The sequence below is a fragment of the Chelonia mydas genome, chromosome 5 (genome assembly GCF_015237465.2).
Source record: "Chelonia mydas isolate rCheMyd1 chromosome 5, rCheMyd1.pri.v2, whole genome shotgun sequence".
NCBI classification, from domain to species: Eukaryota; Metazoa; Chordata; order Testudines; family Cheloniidae; genus Chelonia; species Chelonia mydas.
Genome location: NC_051245.2, coordinates 59,986,895 through 60,007,924, shown reverse-complemented (window position 1 = coordinate 60,007,924; position 21,030 = coordinate 59,986,895). Strand labels below are relative to the sequence as shown.

The following is a 21,030-nucleotide window of genomic DNA, read 5'->3' as shown; positions in this document are numbered from 1 at the left end:
CCGCCGCTGGGATGTTGAGCAGGGCCCCGGGTTTGTAGCGAAACATGCTCCGTGCCCGGCCCGCGTGCGGCGGCGGCATCCTGCTGAGGCGGCCGGGGCCTGTTGGGCGCCGCGGGTACTGGCGGACCGTGGGGCTGACCGAGAGCATCATCTCGGAGCTGGACACGGACCATCACTTCGTGCACAGGAGCACGATCCCCACCATGCACTTCCAGGACAGCCTGCCCAGGTGCTGCCCCGGGGCACGGCGGGGACCCCGGACCCTGGACGCCCGAAATGGGGGAAGAGGCAGCAGCGAACTCTCGGGCAGACTCTGGACAGCCTCCCCGCTCTGATGCTGCCCCTGAGGCTCCCCGCACTTCTTCACCCGTCCCCCCACCCCCACTCTACAGTAGGGTTTTCAGCCAGAGGTCCAGGGCCCCCTAGGGGGCCGTGAGCAGGGGAGATCCACCAAGCAGGGCTAGCATTACACTCTCTGGGGCCCAGGGATCTGAGTCCTGCAGTCTGGTGCTGAAGCCATAGCCTGAACAATGTAACGTCAAGGGGACCCTGTGGCACTGGGCCCCAGGCAATTGCCCTGGCTGCTACCCCATCACACTCGGGTTGGCTTTTATATGCAGAAAATCCATTATTGTGGCACAGGTGGGCTGTGAAGTTTTTATAGCATGTTGGTGGCGCTTCAGAAAGAAAAAGGTTGGGAACCCCTGCTCTAGAGAGCCAGTGCATGGGCTGGAGCTGGCGTCAGCACAGGCCATCCTAAGGTCCACTTGCAAACACTTGGCAAGAGCACCTATGCTCTGAGACTGCCCTGGAGTGCAAGCTTGTACTTGCCCTGGAGCTGCAGAAGTGTTCACGCTGCACCCTAGACATGGAGCCCTTCCCTACTCACTGCCTCCCTGGTCATTCAGAATTTGCTTCTTCCCTGCAAGGGTTGTTGTTTGCCTACTTTACTGTCAGCCTTTGTTTAGAGCAACTCCCCACTGAATAATAACAGGTTTCAGAGTAGCAGCCGTGTTACTCTGTATTCGCAAAAAGAAAAGGAGTACTAGTGGCACCTTAGAGACTAACCAATTTATTTGAGCATAAGCTTTCTTGAGCTACAGCTCACTTCATCGGATGCATTCAGTGGAAAATACAGTGAGGAGATTTATATACACACAGAACATGAAAAAATGGGTGTTATCACACACGCTGTAAGGAGAGTGATCACTTAAGATGAGCTATTACCAGCAGGAGAGCGGGCGGGGGGGGGGGGGGGGGAAGAAACCTACAGGCCAGTCCTTGCCTACAGACAGCCCCCCAACCTGAAGCAAACACTCACCAGCAACCACACACCACACAACAGAGCCACTAACCCAGAAACCTATCCTTGCAACAAAGCCTGTTGCCAACTGTGTCCATATAGCTATTCAGGGGACACCATCATAGGGCCTAATCACATCAGCCCCACCATTAGAGGCTCGTTCACCTGCACATCTACCAATGTGATATATGCCATCATGTGCCAGCAATGCCCCTCTGCCATGTACATTGGTCAAACTGGACAGTCTCTACGTAAAAGAATAAATGGACACAAATCAGATGTCAAGAATTATAACATTCATAAACCAGTCGGAGAACACTTCAATCTCTCTGGTCACTCAATTTCAGACCTAAAGGTCGCAATATTAGAACAAAAAGAGTTCAAAAACAGACTTCAACGAGAGACTGCTGAATTGGAATTAATTTGCAAACTGGATACAATTAACTTAGGCTTGAATAGAGACTGGGAGTGGATGTGTCATTACACAAAGTAAAACTATTTCCCGATGTTTATTTCCCCCACCCCCCACTGCTCCTTGGAGGTTCCTGTTAACTGCTGGAAATGGCCCACCTTGATTATCACTACAAAAGGTTCTCCCCGCCCCCCCCCCCCCCCAAGCTCTCCTGCTGGTAATAGCTCATCTTAAGTGATCACTCTCCTTACACTGTATATGATAACACCCATTTTTTCATGTTCTGTGTGTATATAAATCTCCTCACTGTATTTTCCACTGAATGCATCTGATTAAGTGAGCTGTAGCTCACGAAAGCTTATGCTCAAATAAATTGGTTAGTCTCTAAGGTGCCACTAGTACTCCTTTTTTTTTCCCCACTGAATGCATTTGCTCCCTACAAAGGTGATGAGAGTCCCAGAGCAGAGACAGAAAACTGAGTGGGATGGCTGTGTAAAAGGAGATTACGTCTCCTTCCCTCCCACAACCTGTCTCAGAAGAGTTGAGTAAGGGCAGAGCTAAAGGCCTTAGCACATGCACATCTTCCCCATTGGAAAACATAGAAACTTCCATGCTGGATCAGACCAATGGATTGGCTATCTAGTCTAATATTCTGTTTGACTGTGGCTAGTACAAAATATTTCAAAAAATGACTTCCCTCCATAGATAGTTAAGAAATAATCTTCCCATTAGGAATAGCCCCCTTCCCAGTTCGATTTAGTGGTTGCCAATGCCTTGGTGCTTGAGAGTTTACATCCATTATTTTTAAAAAACAAAACACCTATTTATTTGTTTTACTCATCCATATAAATGCAGTAGTTTTTCAGACTTTACTGAGGTGTTGGCCTCTATGGGTATGTCTATACTACAGTTAAAAAACCCACAGCTGACATGTGTCAGCTGACCCGGGCTAAGGGGCTGTTTAATTGCGGTGTAGATGCTTATACTGGAGCCCACGCCCAAGCATCTATACTGCAATTAAACAGCCCCTTAGCCCAAGCCCCACAAGCCTGAGTCAGCTGACATGGGCCAGTCATGGATGTTTAATTGCAGTATAGATATACCCTGGGATATATTGTGTAAAATAGTATTTCCTTTTCACTGACCTGATTCTCTTTCAATGGAAAAATATAACCTTTTCTTAAAAAAAGAATTTGCTGACTAGTGTGGAATGTAACCAAAATTACCAAGAGACTAACATTATGGGACCAGTACTTACTTGTTCCCCTTTATCCCCGCCCCCCCCCAATAATGCCGTAGTCAGGTCAGAATGTGTAGGTCTCCTTGCTCTGTGATGCTACACAGGGGGCAGAGTTTTATTAGGCATTGCTGAAAGCTTAAATGCCTACTGTGCATGTTTAAGAGTGATTATTTTCAATTTTTAAATGTTATCAAAGTTGGCGAAGGAACAGTTCCTTAAGTAGGACAAGCCCCGTGCCCGCTTTGTAGGTAGTTGTGTTCACCATGTTTTAATGATTAGTAACCAAAAAGAGTAAATAAACCAGGAACGCTACTACAACCATACTGGCCACTCCTGTAGCCTGCAAGCAAGTAGGGCCAGCTTAAGTTTAAGGCATATGCACGGTACACCCATGCCTAGAGATTTGGCTCTTTGATTTATGTGATGGTATCAGAATATCAGCTTTAATAAAACAAAAAATCGTTTTCAGCCCTCATAATTGTAAAGAAAATCTTGAAAACACAAACTGTGTAACTACTTGAGAGATGTCTATTTGATGCATTCTCTCTTGCTTTTAAGAGAGCCTAATTGTGAGATGGAAGAACTGCCCCATTCACCTAAATAGGGAGCTAACTGTGAAACATGCTACTTTGGGCAGGGAGGTCCTGCTAACACTATCCCAACAAAAGAATCAGTGTGTGGAGGCCTTTACTGATACCACCTCATTGTGACTCTGCTAGGATGCCATCAGAAGGGGACTTTGGACAGAGGACTGGGTATAGGCACAGTCAGAGTGCTCCAGGACAAACCCCAGCCTCCCAGAAGGGATAATGTTGTGATCCAGGGAAGTGGGAGTCCCAGCCTGCCCAATTGGAATGGTGGGCCACCCACCACTCCACCCACCAGTCTCATGTATAGGTGGTCCCTTCCACTCCCCCCTACCTCATTGTGGGGGGTAAAGGGGAGTGGCAAGGGCCACCTATACTATATTTTTACTTCATTTCATGACTGGTGCTTGTGTATAGGTAATTACATTTTGCAATAATGAGACCTTGAAACTTTGTACACTATTGAGCAAGTCCTGTTGTGGTTTGTGGGGAGGCCAAAGAGAGGGTTTCTGCAAATACCATATGCAATGGAGCTCTGTGGCATTTCACTCTGCAGATGTTGTATGTTAGGTCAGTGGGCCCAGAAACGTAACCAGAGCATCATAACAGGTCAAGGATGCTCCTATTGCCTGCAGGACCAGATTAAAATAATCCAGGACTCTAGCCCCCTGCATGGGGCTCCCCTTGACCCAGCCCCAGCACGGTGGCAAGGTCTCATTATTACAAAATGTAATTATCTATACACAAATACCAGTCATGCAATGAAGTAAAAATATAGTATAGATATTGGAGATTGTACCCAGATAAGTAAACTATGTAGTGGTTAACAAAATGAAATTAGTATTGGTTAACAGTTCATAAAATGGGATGTTCTCTCCAGGAACAAGTATAAAGGCTTTTGGTTTAAAATGTAATTCTTGCTTTTTTATAAAAATGCATTTGTTCAGGGCTACAGTTATAATTTTATTATTGTGTGTATTATTGTAGAATCTAGGAGCCCAAGTCATGCAGTATAAACAGAAGAAAAACATACTAACTGAATAATTGGTGATTTCAGCACAAATCTCAAATACGTTTTGTAGCCACAGAATTATTTGGGATTACAGCCTCGTCATTTAAAAAAATTATGTATACAATACATAAATCCATCTCTTGGATGGGGGAATCTATGCCTTAACTTATGTCTCCACTCTCCTTTCAGTTTCTGTCTCCGTTCTTTTACTTCTCTTTTCCAGATTCCCACTACTTCCCCGATTCCCCCAGGTTTGCTGTCAGTACAGCATTCACCTCCCATTCCAGAGACTTTGATTAGTCACATAACGTAATTCATGGGTGCACCGCAACACATTTTTTTCATGGATTTTAATGTTCTTGTTGCTCTCCCCATATTAGTAATAAATATATTTTGAACTTATTTAATAGTTTTGTGTTAAAATTCTGCACTTCTAGATTACCTCTTCCAAAATTGGAGGATAGTATGAAGAGATATTTGGCTGCTCAGAAACCTCTACTGGATGATGATCAGTACAGGTATGAAAAATGACACGGAGTAGGAGGCATTTAAATGAAGCCTGGATTGTAAATAGGCTATTAGAATTCACACTCATTTTAAAACTTGGCATAAAAATTCCAAGCACAGCATTACTGTTATTTTCACAATATTTCATTAAAATATTTTTCTTTGAAGTTTGCTTCTATATTCAAAAGTCACTTTGTTTAAAAAGAAAAGTGTGTGTGTGGGGGGGGGCATTTTGTGGTTCCATATTTATTGGCTCTCAATGACTCCAGATTAGATTTGCTCACTTTTCAAGTAAAAAAGCTATTTTTAAATGCCAGCCCTACAGATTCTTACTAAATCTTAAAGCGAGCTGTTTTGTTTTTTTCTGGGTCATGACCATTAATAAGGTTCCATCTATGTATTTTGCCATCAGTCCTTTGAAGTGTCACAAGTGCAACTGAGGATAAAGTTTGGCTTGACAATTGGAACTTGTGTTCTTAAATGTCTGTAGGATTAGAGCCTTAGTTTGGAACCCTACATATCTTGAAGAAAGAGTTCTTAATCTATTTTTAACCTTCTGCAGGAGGGTCAAGCTCAGCAAGGGTTTTCCCATGTCCCCTTGCTTTATAGAAATTATTCTACAAGTAGGTGCAAGGACCACATCTCTTGTGCTGTGACTTGTGAATCAAGTAGGTAGGGACATCTCTTTATTACTCATGAAATTTGTGCTCTTGAGATAATTAGACCCATCCTACTGTATATCCTATCTACTCTTCTGCTTTTGAACAAAGGTAGGCCCCCATCCTGCAAGTTGTGCAGTGCAGGTAGAGGTTGAAGTCAAGAACAGTTTGCCGGATTAGCGTTTTCTGATGACATTCTTGAATCAATTAATTCTACAAACAAAGCTGAGAACACAAAATATGCCAGAATCCTGAATAGAAAATTAGGTAACTCTTCCTATCACTTGATTTAGTTCAGGAAGAAGCAAGAGTTTACTTATGTTTTTAGGCAGCAACTTTTAATTTTTATATCCTAATTCAACTATAAAGTATGTTAACAGAAGCTCCTTTCCAAAATACAACTTAATCAAAAGTCAAAATACTCAGAATTTCTCCAGCAAGTACTAGGTACTTTGTCAAGTCATTAGTGGACAGAGGAACAGTTCTCATTTTTCTTTGTGAATCGTTGCACACACATGCAGCTCGATGACTTGAGTAGAGTTCTGTGGGAACACAGTGGTCTGCTTATATGGAATTAGTTGCAGAATTGGGAGTATAGTTACTTAATTGAATCAACCAATTGAAGATGTGGTTCATGGACTGGTGGAATTAGGTGCCCTAAATCTGTACTTTAAAAAGGGACAGTGTTACTCCCCAGTGTAATTTCTGTATTGGCATTGAAATAGAGCAATAATTACTTGTATTGTGGCAGCACCTCAGGGCCCCAAACAAGAATCTGGGCCACATTGCTAGGTACAGTACAAACCCATACAAAAAGACAGTTCCTGTCCTAAAGCCTTTACAATCTCATTACATAATGAGCTACACAATAAAGTTTTACTAAATTTTGTTATTATACAAAAAGGAATAGTATTTTTATGAAATACTATAATTAAAAGTTACTCTCAAAGAACCTATATTATAATAATAAACTGTTTTCAATACTATAGAAATACTGAAAGAATTGCTAGGGAGTTTGGAAAAGGAGTGGGCAGGAAGTTACACCGAGATCTTGTTGAATTCGATAAAAAGAATAAGCATACAAGTTATATATCAGGTTTGTTTTCTATTTTATTATTATTTTTAAAGTTCTGACATTCAGTTGTCTATTGGAATCATTAACCTCTTTTGAAACTTACTATTAAAGTACTTGGGTTACTTTTTCTGATAAATCTGCATGGCAATTGCTGTGCATTTCCATTGAAATCAACTAACATCAAGTGTGAGTCTTACAGACTATTCCTTCTGATTTGGTTTTGATTTGGCTTTAGAAGCAAAACCTCAACTTGTCTTGTTAATTTAAAACATTTTAGTTTGAATTTGGTATTTCCTAGCTCTTGCCTTCATCTCCTGATAGTAGGCATTTGCTCTCCCAGGTCCTGGGAAAAGGAACAACAATAAGTCCTCCCAGAATCACTCTCTCAGTCCTTTTAATCAGACAACTGGTTTCTAACCCTTTTCCCGAAATTAGTTACTCACACGGAACGCAAAGGGAGACCTAGATAAGGCTCCAAGTCATTACGATGCTCTGACATATGAACATTTAGGAGTAAAATATTGAATATTACATAGAGATAAACTGTAAAGCATAAATATACTATTTTGTTTTTATTCTTTACTGTCTCTTTATAATGTGTAAAGACTGCTTCAGACTTTTTCCCAAATAATAGGTTTGTTTGGGGTATTTTTGCTTGTTGTTTACTTTTGAAATGTCAGGGATATTATGTCTTCACTCCCTTCTCTTTGTCAGAGAGTCCTAAACTTTATCATCCATCTTGACTTCTCAAACGGTGGTAGGGAGAAATGCAATTTGGGTTAAAGTCTTGTGTGACATCACTATTCGGGTCCTCTGAAGTTGTAGCCAGGAACTTCCAACAAAGAGTGGGAAGTAAGGATATGAAATTTTAAATATAAAAAGGAAGCAGAATGAAATGGTTATTTTGAGGAGTGGACAGGGAGGGAATTGAAACAATTTTCATGCATTATAAAGAAGCAGTGAAAAGCAAAACCAAATGTTTATATTTCTTTTTTTTTTACAATGTTTTGTGCTTATATAGTTGCTTTCACATAAGGCTCTAAAAGTATTTTATAAATATTAATACATTACGCTTCAAAACACTCTTATGAAATAGATAACTGTTATGTTCATTTTACTGATAGGTAAACCCGAAGCACTAACAAATTTACTAACATGCCCTATGTCAAAAAAACAAATCAGTGGTATTGCTGGGAAGGGAACAGAATATTTGGGTCCTTGCTCCTAGTCTACATTCAAAACTGCTATTCAGTATAGTTTGTGTGGGAAATGAGATGTACAGCTTGTGTTTACCTATCATAGATATTTCTTGGACACCAGTTACTTTGGTATTGAAGAACCAACTGATTGGGAGTTTTATGCCTCAGGCCAAATTAATTCTGGGTTTAATGCTGTTTACTTCAGTGGAGCTATCCAGTGGATGAATTTACCCCTTAATCCCTATGCACTGCTATGAAAGCGTGTCCTTTTCAGATCTGAAGTGGAAATTGAAAATAGAAAAGATAAATTGGTTATCTTTTCAAAAACTCAGTACGTATCTATAGTTTGAGCGCTTTATACTCTTTTTAGATTACGTTCATAAATGTCTGTGTACTCATTTGAAACAAATAATTTAGTAAAATAATGAGATGCTGTATACAAATTATGTGTCTATAAAAATACGTTTGTACATCAAAATAATAAAATTGATTTTATTAACTTAATTTTCTATTTTATTTTTTTTGTAGATCCCTGGTTTGATATGTATCTCTGTGCCAGAGACCCTGTTGTTTTAAACTTCAACCCTTTTCTTTCTTTAAATCCTGATCCAAAAGAAGCATACAACAGTCAGGTAGTGAGGGCAACAAATCTGGTAGTATCATCAATAAAATTTCTTAACTCTCTAAAGAATGAGTTTTTACGGCCAGATATCTATTATGTCAATCCAAAATGGAGCCAAAGTAGGCTCTTTAAAAACTTTATCCGCCTTCTTCCAACCTCTGTGTCTTGGTATGGAGCTTATATGGTAAACGCATATCCCTTAGATATGTCACAATATAAGCGTCTCTTCAACAGTTCCAGAATTCCTAAATTAAACAAAGATGAACTGTTTACTGATGAATGCGGAAGACATTTGTTGGTGATGAGAAATGGACATTTTTATGTTTTTGATGTTTTGGATCCTATTGGTAATATTCTGCATCCGTCTGAAATCCAGGCTCAGTTAATTTATATTTTACAAGATGCAGATCGCTTGCCTGAGTTTCCCCTTTGTTACCTCACCACTGAAGACAGGAATACTTGGGCAGCAGTAAGACAACAGCTTCTCGAAGCCGGCAATGAAGACAACTTACAAAAAATTGATAGTGCCGTCTTTTGCCTATGCTTAGACAATATTTCCCCAAAGAATGATACTGAGCTGTCACATTGTATGCTTCATGGACATGGTTTTAATCGTTGGTTTGACAAATCCTTTAGTCTGATTATCACTAGTGATGGCACTGCAGGGGTAAATTTTGAGCATTCTTGGGGAGATGGAGTTGCAGTCCTTCGTTTTGTTAATGAAGTATATAGAAACAGTACAAGACACCCAGCTATTGTTCCCCATTCTAGTCCTCCTGCATTAAGTGCTCCCAGGTGTGAGAGACTGGAGTTTAAATTGAATGATTCAATCCAATCTGCTATAAATGCTGCACGTATGAAATTTAAAGAAACAAATGAGAAACTATCTGTGAGAATGTTTGAATTCAGAAAGTTTGGAAAAGAATTTTTAGTGAAACAAAAGCTGAGTCCAGATGCTGTTTTTCAACTTGCATGTCAGATTACTGCTTATCGACAGTTTGGAAAAATTATTTCTTCTTACGAAGCATGTAGCACTGCTGCTTTTAAACATGGCCGCACGGAAACTATTCGACCCACATCTATACTAACAAAACAATGTTCACGTGCATTTGTTGAAGAACGAAGCAAACACAGTGTAGCAGAACTGAGAAATATGATTGATGAATGTTCAAAATATCACAGACGGTTGCAACTGGAAGCTGCATTAGGTTAGTTCCATGTCGTGATCTTTCAAATGTTAGTAATATTTTTTCTAGGTGTTGTGATACCTGAAGTCCTCTTTAGAGAGGTATGTTAAGATCCCAAATCGTGTTGTTATATACTCATTTTAAACCTGCAAAGGGTTTTTTTAAAATTGACCTTCTGCCCTTTTCACTTCCTTATGATTTATAAAGGTTGTCTGAAACCATGGCATTGTTTATACATGGGTTTTGCTTGTTTTTTTAGCTTAGAAATATCAGTGTCAACTCTGATTTGTTGGAGGGTCCTGGATGACATATATTTTTAGATCTTGCATCTTAATTGTTGTTTGGTTGTTGAATCATTAACAAAAGCACTTTCTTTTGTCAAAACTACTTATTAGGCATTGAATTTAAATAAGTGTTAACAAAAACAAAAAGTTTTAAAGATTGACTGAATGTCTTTTCAGTTACCCATAGTTCAGTCCCTTTTCTCTTATGACAATTTAGTTGCCATCAAATATTCCAGGGTAGATAATACCTAATACCTGAATTTGTAAAGTAAAAAAAAAAAAAAAAAACCAGTCTGACACCCCAAACGCACACACAACCCCTGCTCATGCTTTTTTTGGCTCTCACCCCCCCGCACTCCTTCCGGCATCTTTTCAGGCCTTCTGTATACTTCATAATGAAGTCAAGAACTGGTACCACCCCAATTTTTTCCCCATATCTGCCTTGCAGATCACCTTTAAGAATTCCTGTCTTGTGTTCCATCCAGGCAAAGATCAGAATTAAAGTCAGTTCTATTATGCTCACATATAACACAATGAAGTGGAGTAACACGGGAAAGGCAAAAATAAGAGAAGGGGAGGGCTAGGGGAAGTACATAATAGAAGGGAAGGAGGAACAAAGCTGGAAAAAGGAATGGTCAACATAAAAAAGATAAGGGGAAACAAAATGTTGGGTGTAATAAAAGCTGAGGTGCATTGAGCTGATTTATCTCTATTTGGATATGAAAAGTATATTAAGTAAATCATTACATGTTCATTCTTTTTTAAGTTGCAAGCTCATTGGGACATCAACTTTTCACATGTATGTGTTTGTAAAGCATCATAGCTCTGTATAATGAGTAATACAGCTGGATGTTTGTTGCCCATCATTTTGTTCGCTTTAAGTATGAAGTAAATACAGCCTTTGAGCATGTAATATGTTCCAGTAACCAAGAGAAGGCAATATGGGAAACTTCTGAATATTTACTTAGGTTTCAAGTAAACGAATAGAATTACGTGTTTTATATCTAATGCTTTTCACACTCCAGTGTATCTTAAATCTTTAAATAGTAATTAATTGAATACTAGTGGTGATGTGACAAAATAGGCAACTGGAAGAGCGCTTAATCCTTAGAATTCTTTATTTTGATTTTAGAATTTTAAGTGGAATAAGTTTACCTGATGTCCTTTCCCTGATCACTCTCAGTAGGAGCCTCACCTCTCTATTCTGTTCTTCCTCCCCTTTCCTTAGGACTTGTCTGTGCTGGGAAATTGACTGGAATAGCTGTTGCATAATAAAATTATTTAAAATTATTTTATTCCAGAATAATTACCTTAGTGTGCTTCCAAAATTGAGTAATTGATCCAGTACAACGTAACTTTTATTCTGAAATAGTGTGCACATAGGGAGCTATTCCGGTATACCCTTATTCTCCCTGTACCCTCTCCTGACTCCCACTGTGAGTGCCAGAAGAATACCAAATTAAATGCATAAAAGGCTGGCCTGGAAATTTCAGAGTTTGTTTTAATCTGTTGGTTTTGGGAAAGAGTCAGATTAACGAAGCAATTTCATTTTGGGGGGTAGAAGGGAAGGTGAGGTAATAAGGGAATTGATTAATTATTAAGAGAAATTTATGCTTACATTATGAGTCCTATGAAGTGCCAACATTTTCAAAAATGGGTGGCTAAAGTTAGGCTCTTAATTTCCTACTTAGATGCCTAAATAATTGGCTTACATACACGCAGAAAATATAAGATTGTCAATCTTTAATGTAAGATAATGCCTCTTGTATTATTATAGCTACAGGATGAACAGTAAATATCTAATCGATTAAAATGTTGGAGCTTACCAACATTTATTCTTAGCTACCGGAAAGTTTTATAATGTTGCACTTTAATAAATAACCTACATATTTTCCATATTCTTAACATACTTTGCACCTTTTTGTTTTATTTAGGTAGAGGATTTGATCGCCATTTATTTGCATTAAAACATCTTTCAGTGTCCAGAGGTGATCCTATGCCTGAACTTTTTCTTGACTCAGCCTACCAAAAACTAAACCATATTATCCTTTCAACTAGTACGTTACACAGTCCTGCAGTTCATCTTGGTGGATTTGGGCCAGTGGTGCCAGATGGTTTTGGAATTGGATATAATGTATTTGATACATGGGTAGCATGTAACACAACTGGCTATTTAAATAGAGAACTACAAGAATTTCTTAGATGCCTTGAGTATAGTTTAAATGATATTTTAGATGTTTTAGAAGGAAGACCTCTTGTGTAATCATAAGTGATCAGCAATATTAGGAATTATTTTAAAACTAATTTCTGATCCATAAAAATAATGGTGCAAAATCAACAGCAAAAATCTAATAATGAGAATAAGCTATTGGGAAATAACTACAAAAGAAAGGGAAACTCTGAAACCTTTATTAGTGGACTGACAAGATAATGTTAAAATGTTATTCTGTTTCTGGCCTTTTTTTTTTTTAATTACTAGTTTTCAACATCCATTAAGGCCTTCAAGAATTTTTTTTCCATATATTTTCCAAACTCTTCCTATTTTAGTGAATCCATTAATTTTATACTTGTTTATTCTTTTTTATACTCTGCTTATTATTTATTTTTAGAGGGGGGTTGTTTGGTTGAGTTTTGTTTTGTTTGCTTTGTATTGTTATGCTGTATTATGTCTTCATGGCTGTCCTTGTTCAAACATGATTATTAAAATAAAAGTTTAACATCTTAACTACAGGAGAAAAATTTTCATAACTGTACTGCAATTATACTGGAAGCCAAACTTTTTCTTAGCTTTAATGTACATTAATGTGGAATTGATGTTTCTGTTATAAATCCTTATTTGCTTTGTGGTGTAGTTGAATATTTCTTTTCACTAGTAACTAGATATACCAATCAAACTGGGTAATCAAATTACAAACAAAAGTGGAACACACCTGGCATCTGCCCAACTATGAAAACTACTGCTTGCTCAGTCAAATAGTCATGCACACTGCCCTCCAGAATCTGGAATGGAACCCAAGATTTTTGACTCTCACCATTCCTCTGCTGCCAGGAAATGTCTCTGAAACATACTGGCAGAGTACATGTCTCATCCTTTGCTTGGGCTGGTCCACATAGAGCAGGGGTCTCAAACTCCCAGCTCGCGGGCCATCTGTGGCCCGTGACCTCCCCAATGTGGACCGCAGGGCTCCAGCAGTTTTGGAGCTGGGTCTCTCCCTTGGCCCCACCTGCCGCCACTGGGTGCTCCCCCGCCAGGGGCTCCCGCAGCCAAGCTGAACGGTGTCTGCCTGCTCGCTCCAGTGGCTGCTGGCCCTTCCCTGTGCCTCCGCGCGCTGCTCCCACCCCAAGCACCCCTGCAGCCAATGGGAAGTTGCGGGGGCGGTGCCTGAGGGCAACAGCGCGTGGAGGCTCTCAGGGTTCCCTCCCCACTCTGAACTCTAGGGTACAGATGTGGGGACCCGCATGAAAGACCCCCTAAGCTTATTTCTACCAGCTTAGGTTAAAACTTCCCCAAGGCACAAATTCTTTGCCCTTGGTGGGTACCCTGCCACCACCTAGTGATTTAACAAAGTATCAGGGAAAGGACCACTTGGAGTTCCTATTCCCCCAAAATATCCCCCCAAGCCCTTACACTCCCTTTCCTGGGGAGGCTTGAGAATACTATCCTAACGAATTGGTTAAAAAGTGACCATAGATCCAAACCCCTGGGTCTTAGGACAATAGAGAAATCAGTCAGGTTCTTAAAAGAAAGATTTTATTTAAAAAAAAAAAGGGTAAAAATCACCTCTGTAAAATCAGGATGGAAAATAACTTTACAGGGTAACAAAAGATTCAAAAACACAGGAGAACTTCCTCTAGGCTTAGTTTCAAAGTTACAAAAAACAGGAATAAACCTCCCTCCAGCAAAGGAAAAATTCACAAGCAGAATAAAAGATAATCTAACATGCCTTGCCTGGCTTTTACTTACATTTTTTGTAATATGAGAGACTTTTAGGTTTATAGGAGAAAGAGTTTTCTGACCTAATGCTTCTCTGCTTCCCAAGAGAATACACACTTCCCCCGCCCAAGATTTGAAAGTATCTTCTTTCCCCATTGTCCTTTTGGTCAGGTGCCAACCAGGTTATTTGAGCTTCTTACCCCCTTACAGGTAAGGAGGAATTCTAGGCTACCCTTAGCTGTATGGTTATGACAGAGGCCCAGGTAAGCGCCGCACTCCCGACCTCCTCCCAGAGCCTGCACTCCCTCCCACCCTCAAACTCCCTCTCAGAGCATGCACCCCATCCCCACACACCCCCTGCCCCCAAATTCCCTCCCAGAGCCTGCACCCTCTGCCCCAGCCCAGAGCCTGCACCCAGCACCCAAACTCCCTCCCAGACCCTACACCCCAATCCCCTGCCCCTGACCTCCTCCCCCACCCAAACTCCCTCCCAGAGCCTTAGGTAGGTGGGGGGCGGAGTTTTGGGGGGTGGGTTCTGGGTGGCATGAGTGACATTATTGGCCCTCTGGTAGGGTTTGAGTACTGGCACTGGTCCTAAGGTAAACTGAGTTTGAGATCCCTGACATAGGGGATGACAAATTACTGCTTGTGTCAGTTAATTACAGGTTTCAGTGTAGCAGCCGTGTTAGTCTGTATTCGCAAAAAGAAAAGGAGTACTTGTGGCACCTTAAAGACTAACCAATTTATTTGAGCATAAGCTTTTGTGAGCTACAGCTCACTTCATCGAGTGGCAGAGGCACATGAAGTGGATCTAAAGGCTTCAGCCCTGCTGATGAACCATATGGGGTGTCACTATGCCACATGACAGAATTACTTTTTTTTTATTGCTTTGAAGAAAAAAAACCTAGGAAATCACACAAAAAACTAGGTCAAAAGAATGACTTCAACCTTCACCAGCACTCAGAAGTTAGGAAATGCCAGTATTAAAGTTGTGTGTGCTATCTTCAGTCCTCTTGTACTAGGGTGACCATAAGTCCCATTTTGGCCAGGACAGTCCCTTTTTAAAGCCCTGTCCTGGCTGTCCTGATTTTTTTGGCAAAAGCGGGCATTTGTCCTATTTGTTCTTGGCAACTTCATCAGTTGGCAAGTGCAAATGGGACAAATATCCCATTTTGTCAAAAATGTGGGGTGTGGAAGAACATGGGGGGGGGCAGGCAGGGTTTGGGTGAGCAGCGACGCCAGTCCCGTGCAGGTGGGGGCGGGGGAACAGGCTCAGGCAAGCAACTTGGCCAGCCCCCTGTGGGGGGGGGGGAGCAGGGAGGGAGGACTTGGGCTAATCCCCACACGGTGTCCCATTTTCCCTTTAGGAAATATGGTCACCCTACCTTGTGCATATGCATTATGGTAGTCTTTAATTACATTATCACATACTATTTTTTCCACAGGAACCCAGTCTCATTCAGTGTACAGACTGTACCATGCTCTGGGGTGAATCAGAGTTGTGTAGTGAACGAGACTGTTGTCTGTAGGACCCCTGCTTCCTTTGTTGCACAAGTCAGAAGTTGTGTAGTGAATGAGGTGGGGATTTCTGGAAAAGAAATGTTTAGTCCAATGATAAAGGCAACTGAATGCTTCCCGGGTGAATTGGATTCTATCCCTGCCTCAGCCACAGATTTCCTGTGTAAAGCTAGGCAAATCACTTACATTTTTCACAGGCGGTCATGAATTGTGTGCTGCTCATTTTGTGAGTGCCCAGCTTGAAACCCTGGGCTCTGATTTGCAGAAGTGCTGAGCACTCACAGCTGCAATTAAAGTCAGTGGGACCAGTGCTCTGAACATATAAAATGCTATATAATGCTCAGTACTCTGAAAAAATCAGGCCCTCAGCATCTTTATTTGGGGACCCAAAATTAGTGCCTCAATTCTCTTTGGGTAAAAGGGGGATAATACCACCCCTTCACCTCACAGGTATGTTGTGAAGCACTCATATGCTATAGTGACACAGTTTGAAGAGTGTGCAGTAAATATTATGGGGCCACACATCTTGTGCACTGAATGAGTCAGAGGACCTACGCAAAACATTAGCATAAGTGCATACACACTCTTCCCACCCTTTGGGATAGGGATGTTCTTTGAAAAAGGCATAACTGGGGTATCACTGTTATTGGCAGCTGCCAAAATGGTCCATTAGGGACATACAACTTTAAGCAGTTATGGGAGTGCTCTTTCACTGGGATCTCAGAAGTTGCAAACTGGCATACAATTATCTTTGTCCTGTCCCACGCCCTTCACTTTAGTCCTGTGAGCACAGTACAGGCAGGTCAAAGAATCTGTGTCAATATATTTAACGCAGGCCCTTTTAGAATGAAGAAACCCTGAATACTTCATGAACTACTGTGTACAATAATTATTTCACCACTGAAATTCTGTTGCATGCACCAGAGTCCAACAGATAACAGTTTAGAACAGGAAAGACCTGATCTGGTAACTATTTAAAACTGCAGGAAAAGTAAAAAGAATCACCAGAACTGGAATTTAGCCAGGATCTCAGTGTTAACTGGCCTACTGTAAAAAATGCCATAGAATCTTTAATTCTTTGTGTATGTGTCAGTGTGGATCCCACGGTAGGTATGCATGTGCCCCAAGCACATAATACCAGATTTTTTTGAATAGCAGTGTCTGTTGGGGTGTATGTACCCTGTGCTGCCTCATGCTCCAGTATGAGGGCAGGCAGCTGCAACCCTCCCTCACTTTCTTCTTATCACCCATGGCAGCAAGATGGAAGCTAGCTGGTGTCTGACCCACTAGACTTTAGCCCTGGCTAAATTTCTCAAAAACTTATGAGATTCTTCAGAACCACCTTCATTCTTTTATTTTTATTACCCTAGGCTGCTTTAGCACTTGCTGAACCAAAAAGTGCTTGCAGACTGCCCCTCTACCTATACAACCCTCTCCCATAACACACACACCCTGCACAGGACTCAAAAAAAATGGTGGACTCAAAACCCACTTCAAGCCTTGTCTGTCCTGTAACAGATTAATTCCACTAAAAGACAGGCACAGAAGATGGCTGTTCTGCTTGGGAGAGTCTTGCTTCCCAAGCAGGTGCTCACTCTGCCTCTCCTTTTCTGCAAGGAACCCACAAGTGGAGGGATGTGAAGCTGAAGCTCTGTCTTCTGGAGAAATCTATGAGAAATCCAGAAAAGCCAAGTTCAAAGACCCCTCTAATAGTCAGACTCATATTTTCCAGTGTTCCATCTAATATGCAGACAACCATGAAGACCTCTGCAGAGAAAACAGCACCAAATCCAGGCCCAGCTCCAGCACTGGTATCATCAGCACCAGTGCTGATGCCATTAACAGTGCCAGCTTCAAATTTGACACCTCAAATGTCAATACAACGTGCCAAAAGGAGCCACCCAAAATAAAAGTGCAGGAACTTGACATGGAGCTCTAGGTCCTCCCATAAAGAGGGACACGGAAGATGCCAAGAAACAAGCTAGCCAAGTCACAATGGCTTCAAAGACAGGTGGAAAGGAGCAGACTGCAGTGCAGCATACTCCACTGGTACCAGGCCCATCACCAGCAATGCCCCATAGATGTCAACTCTGATACCAATTGCAGAGATACACAGCGCACTGGAGCTGCACTCGGCACTGAGGTATTCACTGGCACCAACACAGTCTGTTGCCGATACTGTTTTACCAGTTAGCGCTGTGTATGAAAGAGGTACACTTCTCCTCACCATCCCCAGGACACACTTTTTTTTTGCCAGCATCCAGCAGCAACTCTGCTACTGAGGTCTATTAGTAGTGCTGCCAAGAGTCGGGAGGATCTCTACAGACCTCAATCACCAGCATGGTGGCACTGGTCTTGCAAGCAGCTCACCAGCCCTCCATGCACATACAGTGCACCACTGTGGCCCTACTGGGGCTACTGGGGTCCACTTTATCAGTCCTTTAGAAGCCAGTCCCTGTCTTTATGGAAGAGGAGGTCCCCTCTCCTGTGACTTTGCGAGTGCGACCTCAGTCACTGGAATGAAGACATCCTAGATCTGGAAAGAGCCTTGTAACAAATATCAGTCACTATAATACCAGTGGTGAAACGTTGAAAAATGGTGTCAGGTATCCTCCTTGAGATCTGAGTATTCTTACACCCACCCCAACACTCTTGGATGTCAAGGAGAAGTCAAGATTCACCAAGAATATGCCCAAAGTCAAAGAGCCCAAATGCTTAGATCTGTTTGTAAGAAAGGAATACTCATCAGCCTTGCTCCAGATGAGGGTGGGCAACTGCCAAACATTGCTGGCCAAATATGATTTTTTAACATGAGAACGGGTGACACCCTTCCTGGCCAAGCCCCCTCACAAAAGCAGATACAATCTGAAAGACATAATAAAAGGCCAGCTTGTGGCCAACACAGCTTTACAGCCAGCAGTGGATGCTTCTGACACCACAGCCAGGTCTATGGTCACCATAGTGACTAAGCAGACAGCGCTGGGGCTCCAAGCCTCAGGTATCCCTCACAAGATTGAAGACACGACTGAAGACTTGCTCTTTGAGGGCTTGGAGCTGTTCAGCGAACAGACTGATAGCACCCTATGTTCGCTGAAAGTTTTCATAGCAACCCTGTCCTCTCTGGGAACCTACACACCTCAACCCTATTGGAAGGTGTACCTCCCTCAACCATTGCACCAGCAGAGGCTGCATACCCCCATCTTACCACAGATAGATGGAGTACATGCTGGGAATGCCCGAGATACAACAAGGGAGGGCCATCAAGCCTCTTTGACCTCTGTCCCACACTCTACCATGATGACTCATGAGCAAATTTGATGAGACAGTTGGGAGGCACATAGGAACCAGTCTACAGAGCACAACCTCTGGAAGCCACCTTGCTCCACTCCACATGGTTCTGTTAACATCAGACACATGGGTACTGGAGATTATAGCCCATGGCTACCCCATATAGTTTGATTCCACACCCACCCCCCTTCCCTATCCCTCTTCAGAGACTTGACTCACAAGAGCTTATTGCAAACAGAAGTGGTTTCTTTGCTTTAGCTTAGAGCTCCAGAGAGGGTTCCTCAAGAGTACAGGAGAAGTACTGTTAATATTTTCTTATTCCAAAGAAAAAAGACATCTTTGTCCTATCCTAGACCTGAGGGACTCAGCAAATATATATACTGTCTCATGTTCAGGATCATAACACTTGCCTCCATCATTCCCATCACTCCAACCTCAAAATTAGTTCACATCTTTTGACTTCCAGGTTGCATACTTCCACATGGCCATCCCTCTGGCTCGCAGGAAGTACCTAAAATGCACAGTGGGGACCAGCCATTACCAATACAGGGCTCTGCCTTTCACACTCTCTCCAGCACTGAAAGTGTTCACTAAGTGTCTGGCCATAGTAGGACCCATCTAAGGAAATGGAGAATTCATGTCTACTCATATGTAAGTCACCAGCAGGTCCCAAATGGAGGCTGAAACAGCTCTGGATCACTTCCTTTCCCTGTTCTCCCACTTAGGACTCCTAATGAATGGGGGAGAGAGATCTCAATACTGTTGCAAAAAATAATATTAATAAATATAACTTTTAAAAAAGTAAGTACAAACTTGTGTGCACCTTTACTAAATATTAAGAAATAGCTACAAGAATATTATAGTCAAGATGCTTGGAAATATAACAATACACATGCTTAGCTAACTACTGTATGTTACAAAATGTTAAAGCTAGTCAAAGAAATTCCAGAAGGTTTCTGCTTCTAGCTCCCAAGGACAAGCAAACATCAATCTGTATGAACACTTTTAGGAAGAAAACTGAATGTGAAAGGAATGTAGGTTTGTGTTATCAGAGCAATACATCTAGAGGTAAAGTGGGCCTATGCTAACCCCCCTTTCCCCCTTTTTTTTTTCCAAAGAAAAATCTGAGTTTAAACCCACTCAAAGAATTCTAGAAATAGCCTTAGTGATATTCATTTCTTTTGTAAACACACTATAGTTTTCATTCTTTAAACTTGGAGAACACTTATGATGGGCAATTTTTAAAGAAGCTACTGGCTACTTCCAACTCATTTCCACTTAGAGGTGATAACTTTTGTTGTTTCTCAAATGCTTAGAAGGTATAAGCTTCTACTAATATGTATATTTATAAATATTTTGTATTTAAATGAAAACTTTCATATAATAACTGTCTGATATTATATAAATCATAAAATGTTTTATGTACAAACATAGAGCAAGGTCATTTAATGCTAGATTAATTATTAATGTAAGAAGCCATTTAGGCATAGAATACAGTAATGGTTAATTAACAGCTTAGGCTAAAGATTTTCTTAGAGTTATTTAAACTTAAAATACTGTTTTGAGAACTAATAACTTTTAAATAAAGAAAATAAACTAATGGACTTTTTAAAAACAATTTCATTTCCTGTCAAACTCTAATAAAAGTAAAATCTCACAAAATGAACTGAATAAAAAAAGCTAAAATTAACTTTAAAAGTTATTTGAATCTTCACATATTTATATACACCCACAGAGAGAGTTATTAAAGAAATGTTGCATATTAGAAAGACCGCATATTTAGGAGATGAAAGTATCATATAAGCCAACCTCCAAGGCATAGAGCCAATAAAAGAATAACAGTAACCAACTTAAATCTGAACAAGCATTAAAGAGGTGTGTTTTCATATAGTTTCATCAAAATAATGATAAGGGTATACAAAATTCTCAAGTGAGCACCCCACACCCCTGGCTACTCTGTTTAGAAAGCAAGCACTCCTCAGTTTAGCCTTTCCACCACTAAAAGGAAGCTGCCACAGACAGATATGAAAAACAGAGAAGAATCAAGTTTCAGAGTAGCAGCCATGTTAGTCTCTAAGGTGCCACAAGTACTCCTTTTCTTTTAGAGAAGAATCAAGAAGAAACCAACCCAAGGAAACCTCCCCAAGACTTCAACATGGATGGATTGGTAAGAAAAAGTTAACTAAAACACTGCCAGGGATTA

At 41.0% G+C, this 21,030-nt stretch overlaps 1 protein-coding gene across 5 annotated transcripts; it reads left to right on the top strand.

Annotated features, from left to right (window-relative positions):
* The first annotated feature begins 36 nt into the window (after positions 1 to 36).
* LOC102948102 (carnitine O-palmitoyltransferase 2, mitochondrial-like) lies at positions 37 to 13,035 on the top strand. 5 transcript variants are annotated; one of them, XM_007054078.3, is made up of 5 exons: positions 37 to 229; positions 4,992 to 5,072; positions 6,710 to 6,816; positions 8,523 to 9,824; positions 12,022 to 13,032. In XM_007054078.3, exons 1-5 carry the CDS (start codon positions 45 to 47, stop codon positions 12,348 to 12,350), a joined length of 2,004 nt encoding a protein of 667 aa, XP_007054140.2. In that variant the 5' UTR covers positions 37 to 44; the 3' UTR covers positions 12,351 to 13,032. The 5 variants fall into 5 exon arrangements, with proteins under 5 accessions (XP_007054140.2, XP_043403626.1, XP_043403628.1 ...); XM_043547691.1 differs by lacking the exon at positions 8,523 to 9,824 and having other exon boundaries at positions 12,022 to 13,035; XM_043547690.1 differs by lacking the exon at positions 6,710 to 6,816 and having other exon boundaries at positions 168 to 229; positions 12,022 to 13,031.
* Positions 13,036 to 21,030: the final 7,995 nt, after the last annotated feature.